Raw genomic sequence first — 25,007 nt, 5'->3', positions numbered from 1 at the left:
ACAGAGGTGTCCACTGTCCCTTGTCCCCACAGCTGCTGTCCTGCCCTGCAGCTCGTAAATGAGCTTTTTTAATTGCCCCCATGACGTCAGCCCCTCCCCACGTTGTTCATGTGTGACTTTATTAATCAGGGTGCCAGAGTTTTCCAGCTTCAGTTTCTTTCTCAGCATCTTCTGGATCCCAGGGCTGCTGTGAATCCCTGCAATGTTCAGGGAGAGGTCTCCAGCGCCTGCAGAAGCTGCAGCCTGACTGGGGCACCTGCTTGGGCAGGATTTGAGGGTATTTATTCACGGGTTTGTCTCAGGACAGCCCTGGCAGGTGCCAAGGCTCCAGTGCTGCTGGCTCTGGATTTGGATCCCAGCCAGGGCCAGAGCTTGGGCAGGGAGCAGAGTGTAAAAGCTGAACCAAGTGTAGAGGAGCCCCCCTCTGCAGCCCAGTGACACCATCACAGCTCAGTGCAAAACTGCTAACTCATTTTTGCTGAGTTTTGAGGCTCTGCTTGACGCTCTCAGCTGGGTGATCAGTAGCAAGGGGAATGTTCATGCTCTGAGATGGGGGAAAAGCCAAGGTTTGAGGTGCTGCCATGTGTTCATGGGCTGCTTCAAACCTTCAGGGCAAACATTATTTTCTCATGTCCCATGCACTTTCTAGGCTGGATTCTTGTGTGTGTGTGTGTGTGCATTTTGTTTTGGTTTGTCTTGTACTTTTCTCATTCTCTCTCTTGTGCTCTAAGTTGAGGGAAACGTTTCACATGTCCAGAAAATCCTGAGGTCAGAACAGCTCTCTAAATATTCTACTACAAATTCTATTAGAATATTTAATTCTGTTAAATATTCTGTTACAAATAGATTCGGTTTATTCTCCACTTTCTCTCTGTGGGACAGCACAGGGAAGTGGATGGTCTTTGGTGCAGGACAAACAATGCTATTTTAAGGATTTTCAAGCCTACTTTTGAACATTTCTGTTATCCAGGTGCTTGGATGCTTCTCTCTTGCTCTGTGTTGTTTGCTCTTGCAGTCATCCCTCAGTGCAGGTTTTTTGAGGTGTAGAGATGCCTTAACTCCCACAACATTCTGCAAAACCCACCCAAACCCTAAAGGAAAAGGAAGCTTTGGTTCAGCTGTGTCTCCTGGCAGATTTTGGGCTGTCCCAGCTGGGAGAGCTCAGCCAGCCCTCCAGGAGCAGCTGTGGGGACAGTGCTGGCTTTGTCACCCAGCAGGGCAGCTCAGCCTGTGGGGATGGGAGGGGAGCACCCTGCAGGTCCTTGGTCCTTCATCCAGGGCTGGATCTCCTGGAGCTGCTCTCCCTGCAGGGCAGAAACACAGGGGGTGAAGAGCAGAGGGATCAGCTCTGGTTTCTCCCTCCTGCATCCCAAACACACCTCAGCCCCTGTGCTGTCCCTTTCCCCACAAGGCTCCCTGTTCCTCCAGCAGGAAAATGCAGATTCCTGCATGGATCTGAGGGCTTGGCTGAATTTCTGTGTCTGGCAGGTGAATTCCATCTCAGCATGGTCCTAGGAACAGCCCAGCCCATCCTTCCTCTGCTGTCTGGGTTGCTGTTCTGCCTCTCTCAGCTCTCTGCTGTGGGCAGCCAAAGCAGGGGGAGGAGATTTTCAGAATTTAGGAATCTGAAGGAGGCCTTGCATTGCCCCTCATTGCCTGCCTGGTGCTGGCTGGAGCTGCTCTGGCTCTGTCTGGGTGAGGAAGACTTAGTCTGGCATTCTCTCTTCACAAAAGATAAAAGTTTATCTCTTTCTTTTGTGCTGACTCAATTTCAGGTTAATACCTATAAAACAAACCTAGATGGAAAGCACATACTTATGAACAAGTAAAAATAAACCTAGATGGAAAGCACGTGTGAACAAGTGAGAATAAACCTAGATGGAAAGCACATATGAACAGGTAAAAATAAATAATGACCTGTTCATATGTGCTTTCCTAGATGGAAAGCACATCTGAAGAGGTAATTAGCCCTGCTTGCTCCTGTGGGCTGCAGACACTGTTTCAGAGAGCACAGCACAGGCAGAATCCATGTGTGATCACAGAAATAACAACAGACTCAAAATCAGCTTGATGTGTCCAACAGTATTTCATCTCTTAGGGTGATTTTCTCCAAGTTGGCTTCAGCATTGCTGAGAAACTCTGAATCATGGAATCACAGAATGGTTCGGGTTGGAAGGGACCTTTCAAGGCCATTTTGTCTCCCTGCAAGGAGAAGGGGCATCTTCAACTCCCCCGGGGTGGGGAACGTGGCTCTGCCTGTTCTCCTGCTCCCAAGGGTCACTGCAGGGAATTGGGAATGGGTGTCCTTCTTCATCCTCCCTGAGGCTGACACCAGGGATGAAAGGGTCTCCCTGTGCTGACTGCAGCGAGCAGCAGTGGCAGGGACTCACAGGGCCATCCCTGGCACTGAGCAAAGGGATTATTCTGGATTGTTGGGCTCCTGCTCAGCTTCCAAGCACAGCAGGGTGTGTGCACCCAGAAGTGAGCAGCTCTGGGGGTGTCCCAGCCCTCACAAAGAGCCCATTTTTCTTTCCCCAGAGCTGGCAGAGAGGTGTGTGTCCCATCTGTGGGTATTTCAGTCTCAGTGTTCCCTGGCAGCAGGGCTCTGGTTCTGATTCTCATTCCCTGAGCCTCCATCTCCATCCCTGTCACCCGTGTGTGCTGTGACACCCCCACAATGTCACTGTGCCTCCCAGCCAGCGGTGCCATCCTGCAGGTGACTTCTGACTCCTGAACAAACCACAGAGAGCTGAAATATAAATTACAGGGGGGATGGAACAGCAGTTGGCTCCCTGTGAGCCACAGGGAGCGTGGTCCTTGCTGCTGGTGCCTTTTTCTGGGTGGGAAGACCACAGAGAGCTGAAATATAAATTACCGGGGGGATGGAACAGCAGTTGGCTCTCTGTGAGCACAGGGAGCGTGGTCCTTGCTGCTGGTGCCTTTTTCTGGGTGGGAAATGTTTGCTTTGCAGTAAGGTCTGGGCATGTTTCACTGCTGTGGGGCTGGGGGTCCCTCCCTGAGCACAGGGAGCTGCAGCTGGGGGTCCCCTGCAGCTCTGGGGCTGCTCCTCCTCCTGGCACAGCCTGCATGGAACCAGGCCTCCAAATGCATGATGAGCACGTTAATCAGTGTTAATTAACCGCTGTGGGGTGGCAGACAGGGGCACAGCACCAGGTCTGTCCTCTGCAGTGCAGTGGCCAGAGCCACTTCCTGAGCACCAGGTGTGTAGGAAAGGTGAGATGTGACAAAGGAAACGATCCCTGATGTAATAAATCACTCCTGAGGTGCCAGCAGCCTTTGCTTGGCCATTTAAAGCCCAAAGCAAGGCTGTGAATGGTGAATGCCAGCCTAAATTGATGGGAAATGAAGCTGTGACCCCCCCAAGACACACAGGAGGTGTTCAGCTTGGAGCCTGCATGTGCACGCAGCTCAGTGTGCTGCAGAGCCTGGTGCCTGAAAGCAGCCTTTGATAAACTCTTATTGCTTTTTTTCTGTTGTTGTTGTCGTGTTCTATATCTGTTCTCTCCAGGCTTCGTGGACCCGGCCCGAGAAACAAGAGGTATAAGATTCCCAGACCTTTAGCAAACTTCTTTAGGTCGTTGGTTTTTGGTTTCTCTTCTAAGCATTACAGATTAACAAATCTCTAGTGCAGTAACCAACTAAACGAGCATTAATCTGACCCAGTTAAATGCCAGTACATACAAGAAGCTTCTAGAGGTAGAAATTGCTTGGCGTGTAGTGATGTAATTTTTGGATGAGCAAAGTAGCTGTGTTGGGAGTGAGGAACTCGGCCTGTCACTTCAAAATGAAAGAAAAGGCAATTAAAATGAAAGGCAAATGTAAAATGCTCTTTTCACCGTTTTTTTTTTTCACCAGTGTGAATCATCCTCTCCTTCAGAGAGGGAAGAATTAGCACCAACCTGTGTTTTGGGAAAGTCATTTTTCCCCAGGAAAGCCTCCTCTGCTCCAGCCAACTCACCTATTTGCTCATGGCACTCCTTCATTTCAGTTTGACCTTCTCTGTGAAGGAAACTGCATCATGTTCCATTTCCAAGGCAATGCAGAGAAACCTTGCACGAGGGGCATTTCTCCAGAAAATGCCCCAAATTGCTCAATTCTTTTCATTTGTCTTTGATCTGCAAGGGTCAGCGAGGGGGAGGTGGGATGATGCAGTGACTGGGGTCGCTGCAAATGGGGTTTGATTTTATTTCACATTCAGTGCTGTGCTTTAATCATAATAATAACAACAACAACAATAATAATGCAGCTGATTTGTAGCACTCTTGCTTCAAAATGGACCAGAAGGAAAGATCCCAAGCAAATAACAGGGGTCAGGTGGAGAACAGAATGAGCTCTCAGAACTGGGTGACTTGGATTTGTATTTTTAGGATCAACTCTGTGGAGGCTGTGATTTTTTAAATCATTTTGAAGCCATCCTAAATCCCAGAGACTGAGCAGCGTGAAGCTGTAACCTGAGCACCACCCAGCTGTGTTTCCTGGGCAGATCCTGCCCATTCTTCCTTCAGAATAATCTCCGGGGTTGTGGCAGGTGGAGGCATCAGATTCTCTGAGCAGTTTGCACTGAAGGATTTGCAATTTGAGTAGCTGCATCTCTCCAGGACTCAGGAATTCCTGTCACAGCTGTCCCCTCCCTGCCCCAGTGTTTCCTCCGTGCTCTCTCTCTCCAGCTTTTCATTAATATGAGCACTAATACTATTAAGTTTGCTGTCTCTAAATTTCTTACTGCCTCTGTGTCTTAAAATACCCCAGTGGGGTGCAGGATATCTCTCTAAAATTGCTTTTAAATTGCTTTAAAGTTGCCTGGGGGCTTTTAGCAGTGGGTTCCAGCCGCAGGATGAAGGTCAGGGAATGTTTGGCATCAAATATTTCACTTTTCCTGAAGGGATATCGGGTGAGGAGTTGAAGTCAGTCCTGGCAGCACCTCTGGGTACCTCAGTCACACCCCAGACTGGTAACTGGTGCAGCCTTAGGAATATTTTGGGCTGCAGTTAAATGCAAATATCAAACACTGCTCTGCAAGCACAGAGGAAGGAGAGACCCCTCCTCTTCCTCAGTGCCATTCCTCCCTGGGGTGGAGTTTTCAGGGCTTTGTGAGGGTGGGGAAGTGGCTGAGGAGCAGACACGATGTGCAGAATTATCCCTGGGTGCTTGTTTGGGAAAGCCTGAAAGCTCAGAAGGTGAAGGGAAGGGGATAAATGCAGTTTATTTATCTCTGCTCTCCCCCTTGGCCCTGAGCTCTTGCCCAGCTGTGATCTGTGCCCCAAGGCATGGCCAGAATTTGGGGGAATTCTGCAGTAGCTCGGGATAAATTGCAGTAATTGGCAATATAGAGAACGTGCTGCTCTGTTCTGAGGAGTGATTCCCCGTGTCCCTGAGCTGCTCTCCCAGCACCAGGAGTTTGTTGTTCTGTTAGCCCAGATCCTTGCAGCTGGGGGATTTGAGTAAAAGGGTTACAGATGTCAACATCTGGCTCCCAAATTCCTGCCCGTCCTGTCTCCAGCAGCCAGAGCTCCTGGTGGGCTGCAGCAGGGAGGGAGAAAGCTTGGATTGCTTGCTTGGCTAAGCCTTTTTCTCTTCTTAGCGCGCTTTTCCTGAGCTCTCTTTTCCTTCCCTTATGCCTTTTTGCATTAAAACCCAGAGCTTTGTCTTCAGAATGAGTTGCATTGCTCATGAAATCATCCCTGCCCATGATTTCCTGGCCCTCCTTCATGGTGGATCTTGAGGGAGTGGGGGCAGTCAGGAGCCATTTGGGTGTAAAACTGCCTTTTCTGGTGATCCCACACTGGTGATTTGTCCCTTCCACTCTGCTGGTGAGGTCAGAGACAAATATTGAGAATATTCCCCCAGGTGTGGAGTCCTGGCACCCATGGGTGCTGCTGGAATGAGCTGGGTTTGGAGGGGAATCCAAAGGCAGACAGAGGAGAGCAGTGCAGTCAGATAAAAGCAGATTTTGGTGATGTGGTACCACTGTAGTTTCCTGTCAGGCTCTAAAATGATGCCCACAGCAGCACGAGTCCATGGAATAACTGTTCCAGGACAGGGATGGAGGCTGTAGCTCATGGCACTGGCCATTGCAGCAGGGAAGGGGAGAGGAGATAAATCCACCCAGTTGTTTATGTGCCATCAAAAAATACTATTTCTGTGCATTGGAAATTGGCCTGGTGCCCACGAGCTGATTCTGGAGCTAACTGAGGTGACAAAAGGCATTTATTTGTAGAAACTTTGTCAGGCTCAGCACAGAGAGAGGCTCAGGCCCAGAGTCTGACACCTGAGAGGTGCTTTTTGTGCACTTGGCTGTTGGAAATCCTCGGGGTTTTACTCATTTATCAGCGCTTGTCCTGTACCTTCCAAGGAAACAGATGCTCCTGGAGAGTGGCAGCAGGCACGGCCACGAGGGTGCCAGATTTACTCCCTTGTGTTTGTGCTGCAAAAGCAGAAATGAGAGGAGGGAGTTGGTGCTTGGGAGCTTCCAGGCTGAGGCAGGAGCAGCAGGAGGGAGAGAGGAGTCCCTGGCTCGGTGTTTTCATGGGTTTGGTGACAAACTGGAGAGGAAAACCACGCAGCCTGCAGTCCCTTGGCCATCCCCTGGGATTTTACACTCCCCGTTTCTCTCTGCCAGTGGCATCCCCACAATCTCTTGAGTGTGGGAAGTGCTTCTGGAATTTTCTTGAGGCAGGGCTGTCTCTAGAGGCTTTCTTGCCCTTTTCTCTGCACTTTCCTCTCTTGGTGTGCCACGTTCAGGTGAAAGTTCTGGGCTTCCTTTTGGTCTGATTCAACTCTGAGCTTTGGATCTGTTCTGCCTTACCCATTTCAGGGGCACTGAGATAAAACCAGTGTTGCTGAGGGGACAGGAAGGGCTGCATTCTCTGACTCAAAGCTTTTGGGGAGGTTTCCTTTTCTTTTTTTCTTTTTTTTTTTTTTTTCCTCTTTGCTGGCAATACGTTTGAACCAGAGCTGGATGTCTGCAGTTCCCACCCTGGGGAGAAGCTTTGTTCTCAGTTGTGCAGTGTTCTCAGCCACGTGGGGCTGATCCTTGGGTCCTGCTTTTGGTGCTTGCCCCTTCCCCTGAGTGCTCTGAGCCACTGCAGTGTGCCCTGGGTGCCAGGGAGCTGCCCCTGTGTGCCAGGGAACTGCCCCTGGGTGCCAGGATGCTGCCCCTGTGTGCCAGGGAGCTGCTCCTGTGTGCCAGGGAGTTGCCCCTGGGTGCCAGGGAGCTGCTCCTGTGTGACAGGGAGCTGTCCCTGGTGCTCTCACCTGGCCTCAGGTGAGGGATGCGCAGCGCTGCGGGGCTGCCAGGGGCAGGGGGTGTGCCCTTCTGGGCAGGCTGTGTGCCATCCTGGGGCTGCCATCCTGTGCTAGGGGGTGTGCCATCCTGGGGCAGGCAGGGCCAGGGGGTGTGCCATCCTGGGGCTGCCACGGGCAGGCTGTGTGCCACACTGGGGTGGGCTGTTTGCCATCCTGGGGCTGCCCCGGGGCTGGGGCAGGCTGTGTGCCATCCTGGGGCAGGCTCTGTGCTATCCTGGCCAGGCTGTGTGCCCTGCTGGGGCTGTGCCAGGCTGTGTGCCCTGTGTGTCGGGCTGTGCCAGGCCGTGTGCCCTGGGCTGTGCCCTGTGTGTCGGGCTGTGCCAGGCTGTGTGCCCTGTGTGACGGGCTGTGCCAGGCTGTGTGCCCTGTGGGCTGTGCCAGGCCGTGTGCCCTGTGTGACGGGCTGTGCCAGGCCGTGTGCCCTGGGCTGTGCCCTGTGTGTCGGGCTGTGCCAGGCCGTGTGCCCTGGGCTGTGCCCTGTGTGACGGGCTGTGCCAGGCCGTGTGCCCTGTGTGACGGGCTGTGCCAGGCCGTGTGCCCTGGGCTGTGCCAGGTCGTGTGCCCTGCTGGGGCTGTGCCAGGCCGTGTGCCCTGTGTGACGGGCTGTGCTGTCGCAGACGCTGGACGGGCGCATCGTGGTGCGCAGCCACGCGCGCGTCTCCTCGCTGACGCTCAAGGACATCCAGTACACGGACGCGGGCGAGTACGTGTGCACGGCCAGCAACACCATCGGCCAGGACTCGCAGGCCATGTACCTGGAGGTGCAGTGTAAGTGCCCTGGGGCCTCACGGGGGCTGGCTCCTTCCCTGTTCCCTCCCTGAGGCTGGGAATGCGCGTGGTGCTGAGGGTGAGGGGTGGAAGTCTCCCAGTGAGATGTCTCAGGGTGTTCTCCCTGCCCATCTCCAGCCTGGGTGCCTGCCATGTACCTGGGGGTGCCCTGGGGGGCTCATGGGGCTGGTTCATTCCCTGGCGCGGGGGGCTGGCTCCTTCCCTGTTCCCTCCCTGAGGCTGGGAATGCGCGTGGTGCTGAGGGTGAGGGGTGGAAGTCTCCCAGTGAGATGTCTCAGGGTGTTCTCCCTGCCCATCTCCAGCCTGGGTGCTCACAGGCCATGTACCTGGGGGTGCCCTGGGGGGCTCATGGGGCTGGTTCATTCCCTGTTCCCTCCCTGTGCTGAGGATGAGGGGTGGAAGTCTCCCAGTGAGATGTCTCAGGGTGTTCTCTCTGCCTGGGTGCCCTTTGCACCTCACCACGGCTCTGCACTCCTGTTTGTTGGGAATCAGGTTCTCCCCTAGAGCACTTGAATGAAGTTCTCCCCTTCCCAGCCCCGTCCTGCTGCCTGCTCCTCCCACGCTGCCCAGCAGCAGCTCAGCAGGATTTCTCCCTGTGCCCTTCACCAAAAGCTGTTCCCAGCCCTGGGGGAGAGGACAGTTCCCATTTCCAGTATTGATGGAATATTCCAATATTCCCCTGCCCGCATTGAGGTGGACTCCAGCCAAGGGATCCTTACAGGGAGGATTTTTTGGGAGCTCAGCTGGCTCCATTGCCTTCCCAAACGTGTCTTTCAGATGCCCCCAAGCTGCAGGGCCCCGTGGCCGTGTACACCTGGGAAGGGAACCAGGTGAACATCACCTGTGAGGTGTTTGCCTACCCCAGTGCTGTCATCTCCTGGTTCCGGGACGGGCAGCTCCTGCCCAGCTCCAACTACAGCAACATCAAGATCTACAACACCCCCTCAGCAAGCTACCTGGAGGTGAGGAAATGCCACGAGTGCCATCAGATAATCGGTGTTTAAGGAACTCAGTCTTGTCCTCTTGGTAGAAATGAAGTTGGGGTGGTGTTTCTAGCGTGTAAATCCTGAGAAAATCGGGTTGTAGAAGATAAAGAGGAGGAGGAAACGGGAGAAAATCTGTAGCAGAAGAGAAACTCTGGTAGCAGAAGAGACAGAAGAGAAAATCTGGTAGCAGAAGAGAATGCTTGCCTCTGCTTTTTGCCCACTGCAGCTCTCCATGCACAAACTCCCGGGTTTCATTGTAGCTTCTCCCCAGCTAAGTTCAGGGTGCCTTGGCAGAGTGAAAAGGGTTCTGTGATCCCATCCTGAGCCTTCCTTCTCCCTCAGGTGACCCCGGACTCGGAGAATGACTTTGGGAACTACAACTGCACGGCCGTGAACCGCATCGGGCAGGAGTCCTCCGAGTTCATCCTGGTGCAGGCAGGTGAGCAGCCGGGCCAGCAGGGCCACGTGCCCTGCTCTGCTGCCTGCTGTCCCTGGGGCAGCAGGAGAGCAGCCTCTGCCCTCAGAGAGGCTGTTCTTGGCTTTCCTGCTGCGCTGGGGCTGCTCAGCACCTCTGGTCCTTGTTCCTCCAGGGGTTTGTTCTTCCCTGGGGTCTTTGATTTGTGCCCCCCAGCTCAGGCAGAGCCCCAGGGCAGGGTCTGAGAGCTGGGGGGCACAAAGGGCTCCAGGGTGGCCTCAGGGCTTTGGGGATGGTCAGGGGACACTGGGGACAGAGTGGCACCCAGGAGTGCACAGCCCTGTGAGGGGACACTGGGGACAGAGTGCCATCCAGCACTGCAGTGCCCTGTCAGGGGACACTTGGGGACAGAGTGACATCCAGGATGCTTTTGCTGCACTGCCCTGGTTGTTCTCTATTGGAGAAGGGACTGGGAGTCTCTTGCTTGTTCAAGAGGAGACAAAATTAATCTCTGTGCCCTAATTAACACCTCTAAACCTGCCTGACCCCTCTCGAGGCTCGGCCCCAGCCTTGTCCTGTGCCCAGGGGCTGTGGGGCGCTCCCGGCTGTGTCTCACCGGCTGTCCCTTGTCCCCAGACACGCCCTCGTCGCCGTCCATCGGCAGGGTGGAGCCCTACTCCAGCAGTGCCCAGGTGGAGTTCGAGGAGCCCGAGGCCACGGGCGGGGTGCCCATCCTCAGGTACAAGGCGGAGTGGAGGGCGCTGGGCGAGGGGCTCTGGCACTCCAGGCTCTACGATGCCAAGGAAGGTAGGAGCGACAAGAAAACCTGCTTCCTTCCCCACCAGCACTAAAAAACATTGGTTTTCCTGTGTGGAAAAGCCAGGGAGGGTGGAGGGATCAGGTTGGAGGCTCCAATCACATCTTTAAACATTTGCTGTGAGGGACACGTGGAATTTTCAGCTGGAAATGAGGGTTGGGCTTTGCTGGGAGCTCCCTGTGTTTGGAATTACAGTTTTCACTTGCTGCCTCCCACAGGAGGCTTTTGAACCCTCATCTGTCACCCCTTGGAAAATAAACTCAGCTATTCCGGCAGCCAACCCGTCCTGTTAGAATGATCTATAGCACAAAATCCATCTTGGAGTCAAATAAAGCAAAAGAGTTTTGATCTGGGGAGGTCTGTACAAAGGAGGGTTCTGCTCCAGAGCTGAATCCTCCACCACCAATGCCATGTGGAGCTGAAATTCTGATTTTATTCCCCCCTGCAGTGGTGTGATCCCAGCTTGAGCCAGCTCCATTTATCCCTTCTCTCCCCGCGTGGGGAAAACAAAGTTTGTTCATTTATTTCATGGAGTCCCGAGCTTTTCTCTGCTTTTCCCCCAAGCCAACGTGGAGGGGACAGTGACCATCACGGGGCTGAAGCCTGAGACCACCTATGCAGTGAGGCTGTCAGCAGTCAATGGCAAGGGCGTGGGGGAGCTCAGCCTGCCCGCCGAGTTCAAGACACAGCCAGTCCGTAAGTACAGGCCAGCCTCCCTCTCCTGAGCCTCTGCCGTGCATGGATCTCACCTTTTCTCTCTCACAGACCTCGCTGCACCCTCTGCTCTCTCCGTGGTCCTGGGTTGGGGTGGGTTTTGTTGGTAATTCAAAGGGAGGAGCTGTTTGGTGTGATGGTGTTTCCAGTCCAGCCTTGGTGGTGCCGAGGAGAAGGGGCTGTGAAGGAGAATTTGAATGAGGAGAAGCAGCTGAGAGGGGTTTTGGTCACACAGAGTGTGCTGTCACTGTCACAGGGCTGCTTTGTTTTGCACTTTGAGGTGCTCAGCACGGGACTGGCCTTGTGAAGGTGAAGGGAGGGAGGGCTGCTCTGTTCTGCTTGGAGATGCCCCTGCAGCTCCTGAGGGGATCCCATGGATTCCTCAGGCTCTTCCCTGCTCTGCCTGGGCCGTTTCCATGTTCTGCTGTGGCCCAGCACTGTGCTGCTCTTCCAGGAAAGAGAGGAATCCCAGGGAGCTCTGCAGGGTGGGGAGGAGAGCAGGAGGAAAGGATTAAAGGTGGAGCGGGCAGGGCAGCTGTGGCCAGGGCAGGTGTGACCAGGGCAGGTGTGGCCAGGCCAGGTGTGACCAGGGCAGGTGTGACCAGTCCAGGTGTGACCAGGGCAGGTGTGACCAGGGCAGGTGTGACCAGGGCAGGTGTGGCCAGGGCAGGTGTGGCCAGGCCAGGTGTGACCAGGGCAGGGAGAGGTGTTCTGCTTTCCCCTTCTCCTGCATCCAGCCCTGACGTTGTTCCCAGCCCCGAGCTGGAATTCTCTCTCCAGACCCCTCTGCTGGACCCGGGGCTGTCCCAGCCCACCCCGAGCATGTCTGGAGTCCCTGAGCTGTGCCCAGGCTCTGCCCATCCCTGCTGAGCAGGGCTCACCTGGATGCTGATTTCCAGCTCCATATTCTCTGTCACCTCACATCTTCTACATTTATTTTTTTTTTGTATGTGTGTGTCTATTTCTGTCTTTTTATTTCGTTTTTGGTCTGTGTCCCATCCATGGATAAACTGCAGGCATCCCTCACCCACGTAAGTGCTCTCTGCATTTCTTTCACTCTCTTTTTGTGTTTTTAGAGTGTTCCTCTAACACCCAGAACTTTTAATTTAGTGCCTTTTTTCTCTCAGGGGCTGTAGGATTGGAGTAACTGGTAATTTCCTAACAACACTGACTCTGGAGTAGCCACTGCTCTTATTTAGAACAGAATTAGGGTTTGTCTTTGTCTGTGCTCTACAGCATGCAGTTGAAATATTTAATGTAGTGATTATCTAATCATAATAATAATAAAAATAATAGTAGTTAGCTTGTTGACTCAGACTGGAGTAGTGGAAGGCTTCATATTTATGAATCCATTAAAGATAGTTCAATTTTAATGATACTGAGATAATTCAGGGAAATCAATTCAGCTGAATTGCAGATCTGGTTTAGACCAGAGCCAACCAAAAACTTCAACATTTTGAATATCTCCACAATTCTGAAAGCACAAAATTGAAGGAAAAAATTCAATTTCTTTTCCTCTTCTCACTAATGGTTTTTACCATTGGACAGTCTTCCAGCACTTTTGTAGATCGTGTGATTAAATAAATAAACCTCATACTAAATTTTAAAAAATGGCATGTTCCCCACTTCCCCTTGCAGAATGAGCCTGGAATGTGATGGATTTGTGTAATTGTGAGTGAAATATGGAGATGGCTCCATTGCTTTGTGCCTTTCCAATCAAACCTGATCAATGGAGCTAAAAATCCTCTTTGTCCCAGTGAGCATTATTGCACTGATCAGTGCATCCTCCTGGGGAGCTGCTGCGCCTCCCAAGAGTACAAGGACAAGCTCCAAGAAACCTCTTTGAGATTCCTGAAGTGAAAAAAAAGAGGAATTTTTGATATTTTTGTTTTGAATCCCGCTTGTGCCTTTTCCCCTTAAAGATTGCATTGGACAGAAGCTGGGATGCAGGGGAGCAGGCAGGGGAAGGATGGATGGACAGACGGATGAAGAAACCTCTTTGAGATTCCTGAAGTGGAAAAAAAAGAGGAATTTTTGATATTTTTATTTTGAATCCCGCTTGTGCCTTTTCCCCTTAAAGATTGCATTGGACAAAAGCTTGGATGCAGGGGAGCAGGCAGGGGAAGGATGGATGGACAGATGGACAGGCAGGGCTGCAAACTGCAGCAGTTAGGGAGCACTGGGAGGCATTTCCAGAACATCTGTGCAGGCTGAGGTTGTTTTGGATCCTGTTAATTCCAGGAGCAGTAAAAAATAAAAATACAATAAACAAAAATACAAAAAAATTTTACAAAAATACAAAAAAAAAAAATTAATGGTGTGAGGGTGGTGGTCAGGGTTAGAGCCCAGGCTGAGGATTGGGGCCCTCCTGGAGATAAAACCCCAGGGAGAGCAGGGTGGGGATCCCCAGCAGAGCTGCAGGAAAAGGGGAAATGCAGCTGAAAGAGAGGAGAAAGAGCATGGAAAGCTCTGCTGCAGCCCCAGAGCTGTGAGCCCAGCCCCAGGACAGGTAGTGGCTTTGCACAACATTGCAGCACTCCTGCACTGGAGTCTTTTGGTTTTTTTAAATTATTTTCGTGTGTCATTGAGCTGCCAGCCCCTCCGTGCTCCCCAGTGCAGGGTAAGTTGCACTTCTTCCTCCTTTAGCTGGTTTTTCATTCACAGTTCCATCCTGCTCTCGAAGCTGGGATCCTGCTGGGCTCTGTCCCCAGTTCTCTCTGCTCCTTCCCAGAGCCCATCTGGGACCCTGCCCGAGGAGCTGGCACCACCAAAATGCCTTTTTTCCATCTCTGCTGGAACTCCAATCACCTCTTCGTGGCCAGAGTCACGAGCAGGAGGAATTTTTTGTCCCCTCAAATGTGATTTGAAGGTCACAGAGATGGCTCAGGAATTTTACAGCTCAGATTAACCAAGGCCACTTATTTTCTTTGCCCTATTATTTAAAGTTTCTGTCTGAATGTAAAACCTGACACAGTTTTTAGTGCCTGCTGGGATAAGTCTGAAGTCATTTTGATTTATTTAATTTCCCTCAATAAGAAAAAGAAGTTTCTGTCTATCTTAGAGGGCCTCTCCATGAGGTAATTAGTGATAATTATGGATTACAGTGGCACAGATGAGAGCTCTGGAGGTTGGGAGAGTGTCTGAGTTGACCTGGGTTTGTCTTTTCATTGTAACCATTTACTGCTTTTCTTCATTTCCTTTTCCTCACAAATCTGCAGCCAAAATCCTGGGGGACAGGGGTGGGGTTTGAACCCAAAAGTGTTCAAGGAGAGCGTGTGTGGGGCTGGGACCAAAATACAAAATGTACAAACAGCAATGAGCCCAGGTGTGCTCATTTCCTGGGCCTGGCAGCATTTCCAGCAATGCTCACCTGATTTCTCTTCCCTCAGCCAGGGCTGCTGCCCCCAGCTCCCCTCCAGCAGGCAGTGAGTATGGCAGGGGGGCTCTGGGGGCTCTGCATGACCCTCCCCGTGTGCTGCATCTCTGACACCCCGGGGTGCTCACCACACACCAGCATTTTCCTGGGAAGCCGTGAGAAAGATCAGGAAAAAGAATGGGAAGCAGTTCTTACCTTCACTGGTGCACATGTGGGATGTGTGACAGAGATTTGTTCACCAAAAGGTGATTTGTTAATTAGCCACTAATGATAATTTTAGATTCCAGGACCAGTGAGGTCAGAGCTGTATTGGACTGTGTCCTTTATTGGACTGAAATCAAGGAGGTGAAAATGTCAAGCAGCTCAGAAGGATCAGTGCCTAAAAAACTGAAAAGCAGGGAGTGATTCAATACTCTACATGGTCAGAATGCAAGTTTAATTTATCTTGCTAAGCACTTGGATTCTAAGGAAGTCATATCAAATTCCTATAAACTGTATAAGATACATGTAAAACAAAACTACATCTAATTCTACCACACAATGATGAGGCAGTAAATTTTGGCAAACAAAAAAAAAAGTAATAATAAACGAACCTGCTGTTCAATAATCTTATCATTTCTGCCTAGGAAAAAGATTCTTGAAATTGTGTAATTATCTAGATACCCATTGCAAAAGCAATGAGTTTTAGTAGAATAGTGTAGTATAATACAGTATAATAAATAATTAGCCTTCTAAAATCATAAAATCAATGCTAATTATTACCACGTTAAGTCCACCCTCCTGCAATATCCCTGGATGTTCTCCTGCTTCCCTGGAGATTTTTTTCCCCCCCAGATCTCCCTCCCTGGAGCTGCTCTGCAGCCTCCCAAGGTCTGATTTCCCCCTCTCATGTCCCTGCCTCTCGGAGGCACAGCAGTGAGAATTCCTTTGGTTTTGAAGGTTTTGTGGGGACTACCAGAGAAATCAATCTCCAGCCTGTGTTCCTCCTGCCGGGTTCTTCCCAGGACTTCTGGAGCAGAGACATTCCTTGTCCTTGTGCCCTGGCGGTGCTGGTGGCAGGGCTGGCACAGGCTGTGCTCTGGGGAGGGCAGCCTTCTCTCCAGACCCATTTCTTTCCCGAGGTGCTCACATTTTTGGGGTTCTCAGCCCTGTTCTCCTCCCCTCTCTGTGTTCCTGGGTGTGGTGCAGGGAGGTGGGAGCAAGCAGGAGCTCACTTCTCCTCAGGAGCTGCCCCTGGAGGCCTCCCAAAATATTCCATTGATGGGCAGGGTGGGGCCACGAGGAGGCAAAAATGGGAATTTGGAGCTTCAGAACTCTTGGGGATGAGGAAAGCCTCAGGGCAGGATGCCCTGGAGGGCCCTGGGGCTGCCAGGACCCCCCTGGGGCTGCCAGGACCCCCCTCCCTGCAGCAGGGCAGCATTTCTGGGTGACACAGCCCTGGCTGTCCCCCTGAGTCCCCTCCTCCTCGAAGCTGCTCTGTTTCCCTGGTTCCCACCCTGACTGCCCTGTGCATCCTTCTGTTTCCATAGCAACGCCAGCCGCCGCTGCATCCCCGGCGCCGAGTGAGTACCTGGGGCTGCTGTGGGGCTGCAGGAGCCCGGGGTGCCCCCGTGCCAGGGCTGAGGGTGTGCTGGCAGCAGAGTGCCCTGCGAGCACGTCCACACCCAGCATGCTGCCCCCTCTAACCCCGTTCTGCCCAGCACGGGTTGAAAAATGGGAATAACAGGGTCAGGAAAAGCACAGAGAGGGAGGGAAAGAGGAACAACCCCCCCGAATCATCCTTTCCAAAAGGGATGTTTTCTTTTAGTGTTCCCCATTTTAGGGTTGCAGCTGCCTTTGCAAAAGGGATGTGCATGAAATCGTTTTCTTGCTGCCCTGCCTTGCTCTGTTTGCTTTGAATACAGGGAGATAGAGTTGATATTAAAATTAGAAGATGCAAATGAGGATGTAAAATACCCCGCAGGAGAGGTCCCAGGGCCCTGCTTGCCTTAAAAGAGGCCACAGGCTTCCAGAAAATTCCATGTGTGAGATGGGAACGGGATTCAGACTGCCTTGGTTGGGTGGTGAAGGGAGAAGGAAGCCCCTGGGTGAAGCTCTGAGCTCCCTGGTGCATGGGTGTGTTTTGAGCACTAACGATCTCTGCCAGGCCAAACGCTCTCCTTGTGACGTGCAATAATCAAAAGTGTGTTTGTGGCATGTGGGGTCGCTGGGGTGTTCACCTGAGCTGGGGCAGGAATGGTTTTCTGGATGGAAAAGGCTCCAGGCATGAAGTGTGGGATGATCTTGGGGTTGGGATGGAGGGAGAGGAGAGCGTGGCCAGTCAAATGAATTTATAATTAATTATAATGAATGCATTTATGACTGGCACCTTTCGTGGTCTCACAGGTGGCTTTAAATGTCCTTTTCCTGCCAGCAGCGTGTTCCTTGTGCAGTAATTTTCATTTCCAAAGTGCCAAACCCCGATCCCTGATGCACTGAAGAGACCTTTTCATTCCTGCCAGCCTTGGAGGGTGGGCTGGAGAGGCCGAAGGGCAGGCTCTGCTCATCATCCTCATTCCCCAGCAGCAGAGACTCCCTTCTGGCCGTTCCTGTGTGGGCTGGACAGCTTCCCTTGGAGGGAAAACCTTGGCTTCATGTTTTACAGAACAGTTTGTTCTTTAAAAAGAGAATCTTTACCCAGAAAAGCTCCTAAGAGCCGATTAATTAACGATAAACATTTCCCACATTTCTGTTGGCGTGGGGAGGAGGAGGAGGGTGAACGTTTCCCTTTCCCTGCCCTGGGGCTGAGCTCTGAGCAGGAGCAGAGCTGTTATTTTGGGTGTGCACTCCGTGTGTGCAGGCACTGCCCACGTTGGTGTGCTGGGCTGGGCTGTGCCAGTGCAAAGCTGGAGTGGAGCAGCAGAGGAAGGGCAGTGGCACGGGGCAGATGCTCCTCTAGCTCTGCATCATTTAATTGCTGCTGTGGGAGTGATCTGTGCTGTCCCCTGGCCTCTGCTGGGCTTCAGGGAATGGAAGCAGCAGCAGTTAGGGGATGAGAGGTGCCCTGTGGCACCACGGAGGCAGGGACAGAAACCCAATGAGGCTGCGCTGGTTTTTGGGGGGTGGGATCAGGGGCACGTGGGAGATGTCTGTTCCTAAACCGTGGGGCAGGTTTAGGAATGTCTCTCCTTGGATTTAACCCTCTGAGGTTGCTCCAGGAAACAGTTCTGTGCCAGTTTTGACGTTTTTCTTGCAGCTCTCTCCTCTCTGGGACCTGCTTTGCCTTGCAGTGGTTGAGCTCACTTGAAAAAGGGATTTTTTTTCAGGTTGGAGGGGGCTTGGAGCAACCTGCTCTGCTGGAAAGTGCCCCTGCCTAGGTCTGGATAATCTTTAAGGTTCCTTCCAACCCAAACCATTTTATTGTCTCTATGCTGCTAACTCTGCCCTTGGTCTTTACCTAAAGCTCCTCTCCTGAGGACAGGACCCTCTCTTGCCTGGTTTGAAATCTGAGGTTATATTGAGTTTACTTCCGTTTGGGAGAGGTTTTTTCCTGACCAGAAGACACAGATCTTCCTTCCAGGCAACCTCACAGCAGCTCCCAAACCTCCCTCCTGCACAGTGCCCAGAGTTCTGCGAGCCTGTGTTTGAAGAGAATGGATTGAGAGCTTGGCTGTAACAAATGGATTTTACATTTTGTGCCATCAGTAATGGTCTGTCCTTAATCTTGTCAGAGACAAGCAGCCACAAGATGAAGGGTTTAATTCTCTATACATCAAATTAGCAGGGAACTACCAGAGCACTGTGGAGTGGCCTCATTAGGACGAGACAGAGGCACGAGTGAGAGAAACGCGAGTTTGGAGCGACCTGGGAGGGGAACTTGGGCTGGCAGCTGATTTTTCCTCATTTTCCTCATTCCCTGCCACTGTCCCTGCACTGCCCATCCCTCCCAGCAGCTGCTGCCTTCCCTGGGCCCTGCTGGTGATGGATTCCCTGTCCTGGCTGAGCCACCCAGCCCCTCGGTGTCACTGCTCTGCCTCCACCGACCCCGTCCAGCTCCTGGATGAGAAAAGTGTCCTTGTCCTGGTCACCTCAGCAGTTTTTGTTGTTGGTCAGGAGCAGTTTGTGCTGCAGAGGGAGGACACGGCGCTGTGGGGTGCAGGGTTTGTCCTCGTTTTGGGCTGGTTTTCACCCTCTCACCTCTGCTGCCTCCTAATAACAATATTGCCTTTTTCTTCCCAGCAGTTTTGTGGATCCCTCCAGCAATCCTGGCACACAGCACAATGACTTTTGTCCCTTTTGTTCCTTGTATGACTAAGCAGTGACGCAGCTGTGCCTAACACGAGGCCATAACTCAGTGCTTGCTGTGGTTTAATATTCTTATTTTCCAGGCGGTTTTACTGTCCCCCCCCCAGTGTTTCTGATATATGCTGGCTAATTTAATTTTGCTCCTATTTTTATTTACTCTGTAATTCTGTTGTTGATTTTTTTCCCTTGCCCATTGTTTACATCAGTTTTTTAATTTTTTTGTATTTTCCATGTGACCTCCTCCACTTTCCTTTCAACCAAACTCATGTGCGTGCGTATCATGTGAATTTGTCATGTGGCTTGCATGGTGCTGATGATGTCGTCCTCGCTGGTGAACAGAAGGTAAAACACTTTGTTCTGATTGGTTGCCTAGATTTTTGGGGTGAGGATTCCCCTGTGGGATCTCCAAATTCCAAAAAAAAAAAAAATTTTAAAAAATCCCACCGAGCCTCTTTGGAGGAGTTGCTCCTCACTGTCTGCATGGGAAGAACTCGACTTCAGTCCTCTGCCTTGAGCTGGAAAAGACTTGGAGGGAAAACAGGAAAAAGAAACAAAAAAATCACCTGGCTCAGTCATTTGCTTCTTCATTCTCAGAGTCCAGCAAGGAACTGTCCTAGGAAGGTGCTAAAAATCCTCTGGAGTGAGCACCAAAGGCCAAAATCCTTTTGCCTCTCTGTGGGACCGACCACAGACTCGAATCTGATGGGAAATGAGGGCTCACTTCTGGGAGCACCCTCTCTCCTCTTGCTTTAGCAGCATTTTGACCCTATAAAATACACATTTACATAGAGATTGTGCACATATCCACACTGTTTAGTAACCTTCCAAAAAAATCCTGAATTCTCTGAAATCTGGTTATTTGGAGTATGTCACAATTTGATTTAAGAAATAATTCCAATTCCCTTTTTATTGTGAGTAAAGCATAGCTGGAATGAGAGCTGTGCTATGAAATACTCTCTATAAAATGCTGTTATAAAATCCTCTCCCTGTATAAAATGCATATAAATCCTGTGAAACAGCACACACAGAGTCCATGGTGGGAGCCAGACCTCACCCAGATCTCATCAGAGGGAGAATCTGGCTCCTGCCAGAGCCTCTCCTTCCTCCCACTGAGGCTCTGGGAGCCTGGCAAGGCTTTAGGCTGAGCTCAGCTCCGAGCTGCTGGTCCCAGCACACCAAGGAGCAGAGACTGAGCCTGGAAAGGCTTTAGGCTGAGCTCAACTCACAGGAGCTGCTGGTCCCTAGCAGAGCGAGGAACAAAGACTGAGCCTGGCAAGGCTTTAGGCTGAGCTGAGCTCCCAGGAGCTGCTGGTCCCAGCACACCAAGGAGCAAAGACTGAGCCTGGCAAGGCTTTGAGCTGAGCTCAGCTCACAGAGCTGCTGGTCCCTAGCAGAGCAAGGAGCAGAGATTGAGCCTGGCAAGGCTTTGAGCTCAGCTCAGCTCAGCTCACAGAGCTGCTGGTCCCAGCACACCAAGGAGCAGACTGAGCCTGGCAGTGCCTGGCTGGAGCAGCCTGCAGCCCAGGCTGGGCTGGTGCAGAGCAGCCCCTGCAGCAGTGCCACACTTCACTCTGAGCCCAGTCCCAGCAGGGGAGGGAGGGAAGCTCCTGCTCTGCTGCTGCCCCAGCCGGAGGAGGAGCTGTGAGAGCCAGGCAGGAATTGGCTTTGTACAATCCAGGACTTCTGGAATCACCTTTTTGGCTGGGACCACCCCCAGGCAAGGATTGAGGCTGGGCTTTGCCAGGAGAACAGAACTAACACCAGTAACGTCCCCACGTGGCTGCATGCACACCAGAGCCCTGTCCCTGTCCCCTCCCTGAGCTGGGCTTCCAGCAGGGTGGGAGATGTGCCTGTCTCGTTTCTGCATGCTCTGCTGCTGTTTATTTCTGCTCTCTGCTCCCCTCGTGTGCACCCCGACCCCAGCTGCTCTTGCTCTGTGTTTTTGCCCTCCTGGAGGCTCTGCCTGGTGTCTGTTCCCAGTCCTGGTTTGGTGGTGCTCAGAGGTTGCAGAAATCAGCCCTCTCCTCGTTCCTCTGCTGCACAATTCTCCAGCTTTGCTCTCTGAGCACAGGGAGGATGCAGGACCTTGCCTTGCTGCCAGCTGGGCAAGGATTTCACCTCAGTGATTTTTCATTTTCCCTTTTCTCCCCGCCTCAAGTGGCACCCACTCCTGGTGCTCGTGGCACCCTCTGAAAAACAAAATTAAAACAAGAATTTCTGCAATCCAGCAGACCAGTGTTAGGGCAGGGAAGCCCTGAATAGAAACCAAAAGATTGAGAGGATACCAGGAAACATTTCCTGCTCCCAGCAGCAGCAGATGAGCGGAGTGCTGGTGGCTTAGCTGGGATTGGGTGAGAAATAAATTGGAAATGTCATGGCTCCGAGCCCTGCCCTCAGCTCCCCTGCCACCAGCAGCTTTGGGAAACCCTTCAGGCTTTGGAAGCCCAGAGAAAAATCCTCATTTCCTTGATCAGGCTCCCCCTGGTTCCTGTGGAGCCCAGGAGAGGGATGGCTGGGCTGCCCTGGATCCCAGCACAGCAAAGGCTGCTCCTCTCACAGCTGGAGCTCCTGTCTGGCCCTTGTCTCCTCTGCTGAGTGTCCAGTTTGAGCATCAGCCTCAATCCCTCAGTCGCTGGGAGCACCAGGTCCTGCATCCTCCTGCCCAGAGAGGACTTCAATCAGATATTTGGTGATCAGACAGCAAACCTGGGCTCCGTGGAGCTGCTGGCCCTCCCCAGCAGCAGCACGTGGGGTCCCTCAAGGATTGCCCTGCTCTAGGGGCTGGGAGGGACAGGCTGGTTTCTGCCCTGGCTGAGCAGGAGCTGCCCTGGGATGTTCTGCTTTGCAGCCCCATGCATGTCTGAGCATGAGTCCTGCTCTGAGCTCCTCTGACCACTTCTCTCTGCAGCTACTCACATTTTCACTCATTATAGGGTTGCTGGTTCTGCTGGACTAAACTTTTCCCACTAAACCTCTTCCTCCTCTGTTTGACACACTAACCCAGTTTTCATTTTACAGCCCTGTGTCTGGATTGCATCCACCTGCTTGAGATAAATGAAATAAAGCCTTATTTCTGGAGAGAAAACTATGCCTTACCAGGGCTTGCACTGCTCCACCTGTTGGTTTTCAGCACTTAGGAGTGTTCTTCTCTTTGCCAAGAAATGTTTCTCAAAGCTGAAATGAATTTAAACTATTGGGGAAGGAAGGAGTGAATCAGGAGCTAGAAATTAGATAATTCAAAGTGAGGAAAAGGAAGAAAAATTTCAGCAGAGCAGGTAATTAATCAAGGGAATGGCTGTGTGTAAGGTGCAGCAGAATCTCTGACATTTGAAATCAAGACTAAGCATCTTTGCAAAGGATGTTCCTCTTAGTCTCAGTGCTCAATCACTGGGAAAAAACTGCAGGCAGTGTTAGAGAAAAGGTCAGATTCTGTAAGTGCAGTGTTCCCTCAGCACTTGAGGATCCCTGTGCTCATTATTGATCATCTCTGAGATGGGAAGGAGCAAGGAGATGCTGCTCTTGCTCTGTCCCTCTGCCTCAGCACTGTGAGAATTCAGCCCAGCTGCTCGCGCAGGGCTCGGGCACACCCAGAGCAGGGCCAGGGCTGCCCTGGGTGACAGGGTGACAGAAGCAGGCTTGTCCTGCTCTGATGAACCAGCTCAGTTTCTGCAGAGCAGCTCCTGCCACTCAGCTCCACAGCTAAAAGCAGGGACTTGGTGGTGCTGTTTGTCTTTTGGGATGGAGGGAAAAAAACCTCATTGTTTAACTGATGTTTTCAATGTGCCCAGGTGAGGATGGAGTTTTCCTGTTTATCTGTGCCTTAAACCACACTTGTGTCACCTTTCTATGTTCAGCACTGAGAAAGATGTCCCAGGGTGGGATCCACATCCAGGGGGCGTGGGAGCCCTGCACTGGGGATAAAGGCAGAGGAAAGGATTTGGAAAAGCAAAACAGCCTGGAAAAAAAGGAGTGTTGCCTCTTTACATCCGTCAGAGGAGCTGCTGTGTTGTTAAACACAAATGTGTGTGTCCCACACGCCTGGAGTGTGATGGATTCCCTTCCTGGAACAGTGCAACAGCACGGAATTCATCTTCAGTCACAGTTCCTTGCAGTTTTCCCATTGGTGTTTCACAAAAAAACTGCTCATATTGCTTTGAAAGGGAGGAGGGAGGGGAAAGGGCTTCAGATTCCTTGTGAACTTTTGAAGGATGTTGGGAGAGGAACCTGCCTGTGGCCAGTCAGGAGTGCCTGAGCTGTCCACGAGGAGCTGGACACAAATCCAGGGGTGCAAATCTGCACTCAGACCTTCTGTGGTTGGCTTTTCTACCAGAGCTGCAGGGTGGGACTGGGATCCTCCCTGGCAGGGAGGAATTGAGGAGCTGGGTAGGAAAAGCAGTTTGGGGGCTGTGGGTTGCAGGGCTGGGGATGTAAATCAGAGTGTGCTGCAGAGGAAGGGACATTTCCATTTTCTGCTGGTGGCAGGGTGCAGCCTGGGACATGATGGCCTTTTTCTCCTGGAAATGGTTATTGCAGAGGAGCAAAGGGCTTTCTGTGAATTTCTCTCCAGCGTTCCCTGGAGTTGCACAGTCAGGCTGAGTGAGGGGGTGTGCTCTGGGTTCTGTTCAGGTGTTTTCACACTCCCTTAAGTGGTCCAGCAACTCTAAAACCCCTAAACAAAATCAGAGTGCAGACCTGGGTCTGTCTGAGAGGTGTGAGGTCCTTTCCAGTGGTGTTCTGTACATCCATCCTCCAGGAGCAGCCCCAGAGCCCTCCCAGGTGTTTGCCAGGTGTTCTGCAGCAGTTCTTACAGCAGAAGCAGCAAGGAATTCCTCATTGCTTTGGGGTTTTCTTGGGAAGAGGAATGTCCTTTGCTCTGACTCCATTCCAGCACACGCAAAAATGGAAATTTGGTGTTTCAGATGCAAGAAGTACTTGAGTGTGGGAAGTATTTACCTCACACACACGGTGTCCTCTGTGTCAGCTCATACCCTGAGCTGAGGATGATAAAGTATTCTGATTTTTTACGAGCATTTTTTTCTTGATAATGAGGTTATTAATTTTTTTTTCTTCTTTTCCCCACAATAACCCTGACTGCCCCGTTGTTGCAGGGGAACCCAGTGCCCCCAAGCTGGAAGGTCACATAGGAGAGGATGGCAACTCCATCAAGGTGAACGTCATCAAGCAGGACGACGGTGGCTCCCCGATCAGGCACTACCTGATCAAGTACAAAGCTGTAAGTGTGGCACAGCCCAGGCTGTGAGCTTCTGAGCCCCCTGGGCTCTGGGCGGGGCTGGATCGAGGAGAGGAATCTCTGCCACTCAGCTGGTTTAGATTTGAAGTGCTGAGATGTGAAGGAGCGCTTTTGTAGGAGCAGAACTTGCAGCTTTTGGCTTCTGGAAATAGTTTAGTTAGGGGCAGAATGAGAGGAGGAAGTGAGGGTGGAGTCTTCCTCTGATGATCCCATGGAAAAGGCAGCTGCTTCTCTGGGAATCCAGTGGAAAGGCTGTGCTGGTGTTCCAAACCTCAGATTGTATCCAGGTAGGAAGGCTTGGCTCCTCCCCTGGGCGGAGCCTCTCCCAGTGGGATGCTGGAATTTGATCAGCCATGCAGGGACACTCAGTGGCCATGGACAGCAGAGATCTCCTGGAGGGAGGATTGGCTGTGGGAGAGATAAAGAAACCTGCCCAATGAATGGAAGAGAACCATCTAACAGATGGCAAATAGAACACACAGGGCCTTGCAGTGTGGGACATTAACAAAGATCGACTGATCAGCCTTCTGTGGATCACAGGGTCAGTGCTGATTGTGACAGCAATGGCCTGTCAAATAAAATACACATTTTTTACAATCACCTTTATGTGGATCACAGGGTCAGTGCTAATTATGACAGCCACGCCCTGTCAAATAAAATAAAATAAAATAAAATAAAATAAAATAAAATAAAATAAAATAAAATAAAATAAAGTAAAATACACATTTTTCAGAATCAGCTTTGTGTGGATCCCAGAGTCAGTGCTGATTTTGACAGCCATGCCCAATAAAATAAAATAAAATAAAATAAAATTTCATTTTTCACAATGAGTTTTGCGTGGATCCCAGAGTCAGTGCTGATTTTGAGAGCCGCGTCCTATAAAATAAAATAAAATAAAATAAAATAAGCATTTTTCACAGTGAGTTTTGTATGGATCCCAGAGCCAGTGCTGATTTTGACAGCCACGCCCTGTGAAATAAAACACACATTTGTCGCAGTGAGTTTTGTGTGGATCCCAGATTTGACTGTGACAGCCATGCCCTGTGCCC

At 51.5% G+C, this 25,007-nt stretch overlaps 1 protein-coding gene across 15 annotated transcripts in view; it reads left to right on the top strand.

Moving 5' to 3' along the window:
• NCAM1 (neural cell adhesion molecule 1) overlaps positions 1-25,007 on the top strand; it is an 83,308-nt gene that overhangs the window by 44,256 nt on the left and 14,045 nt on the right. For 3 of the 15 annotated variants that reach the window (XM_039721920.1, XM_039721926.1, XM_039721928.1), the window contains exons 9-15: positions 7,944-8,094; positions 8,893-9,077; positions 9,444-9,540; positions 10,153-10,323; positions 10,898-11,029; positions 19,047-19,049; positions 23,816-23,940. In XM_039721920.1, coding sequence (XP_039577854.1) covers positions 7,944-8,094; positions 8,893-9,077; positions 9,444-9,540; positions 10,153-10,323; positions 10,898-11,029; positions 19,047-19,049; positions 23,816-23,940 — 864 coding nt within the window. Of the gene's footprint in view, positions 1-3,529; positions 3,560-7,943; positions 8,095-8,892; positions 9,078-9,443; positions 9,541-10,152; positions 10,324-10,897; positions 11,030-12,063; positions 12,079-14,436; positions 14,473-15,952; positions 15,986-19,046; positions 19,050-23,815; positions 23,941-25,007 lie in introns of all 15 variants that reach the window. The other 12 variants (XM_039721918.1, XM_039721925.1, XM_039721923.1 and 9 more) reach the window with 7 other exon arrangements.

This window comes from Passer montanus, unplaced genomic scaffold (genome assembly GCF_014805655.1).
Source record: "Passer montanus isolate IOZ18808 unplaced genomic scaffold, ASM1480565v1 scaffold47, whole genome shotgun sequence".
NCBI classification, from domain to species: Eukaryota; Metazoa; Chordata; class Aves; order Passeriformes; family Passeridae; genus Passer; species Passer montanus.
Note: the sequence above shows the minus strand (reverse complement) of the source record. Positions and strands in the feature narration are given on the sequence as shown.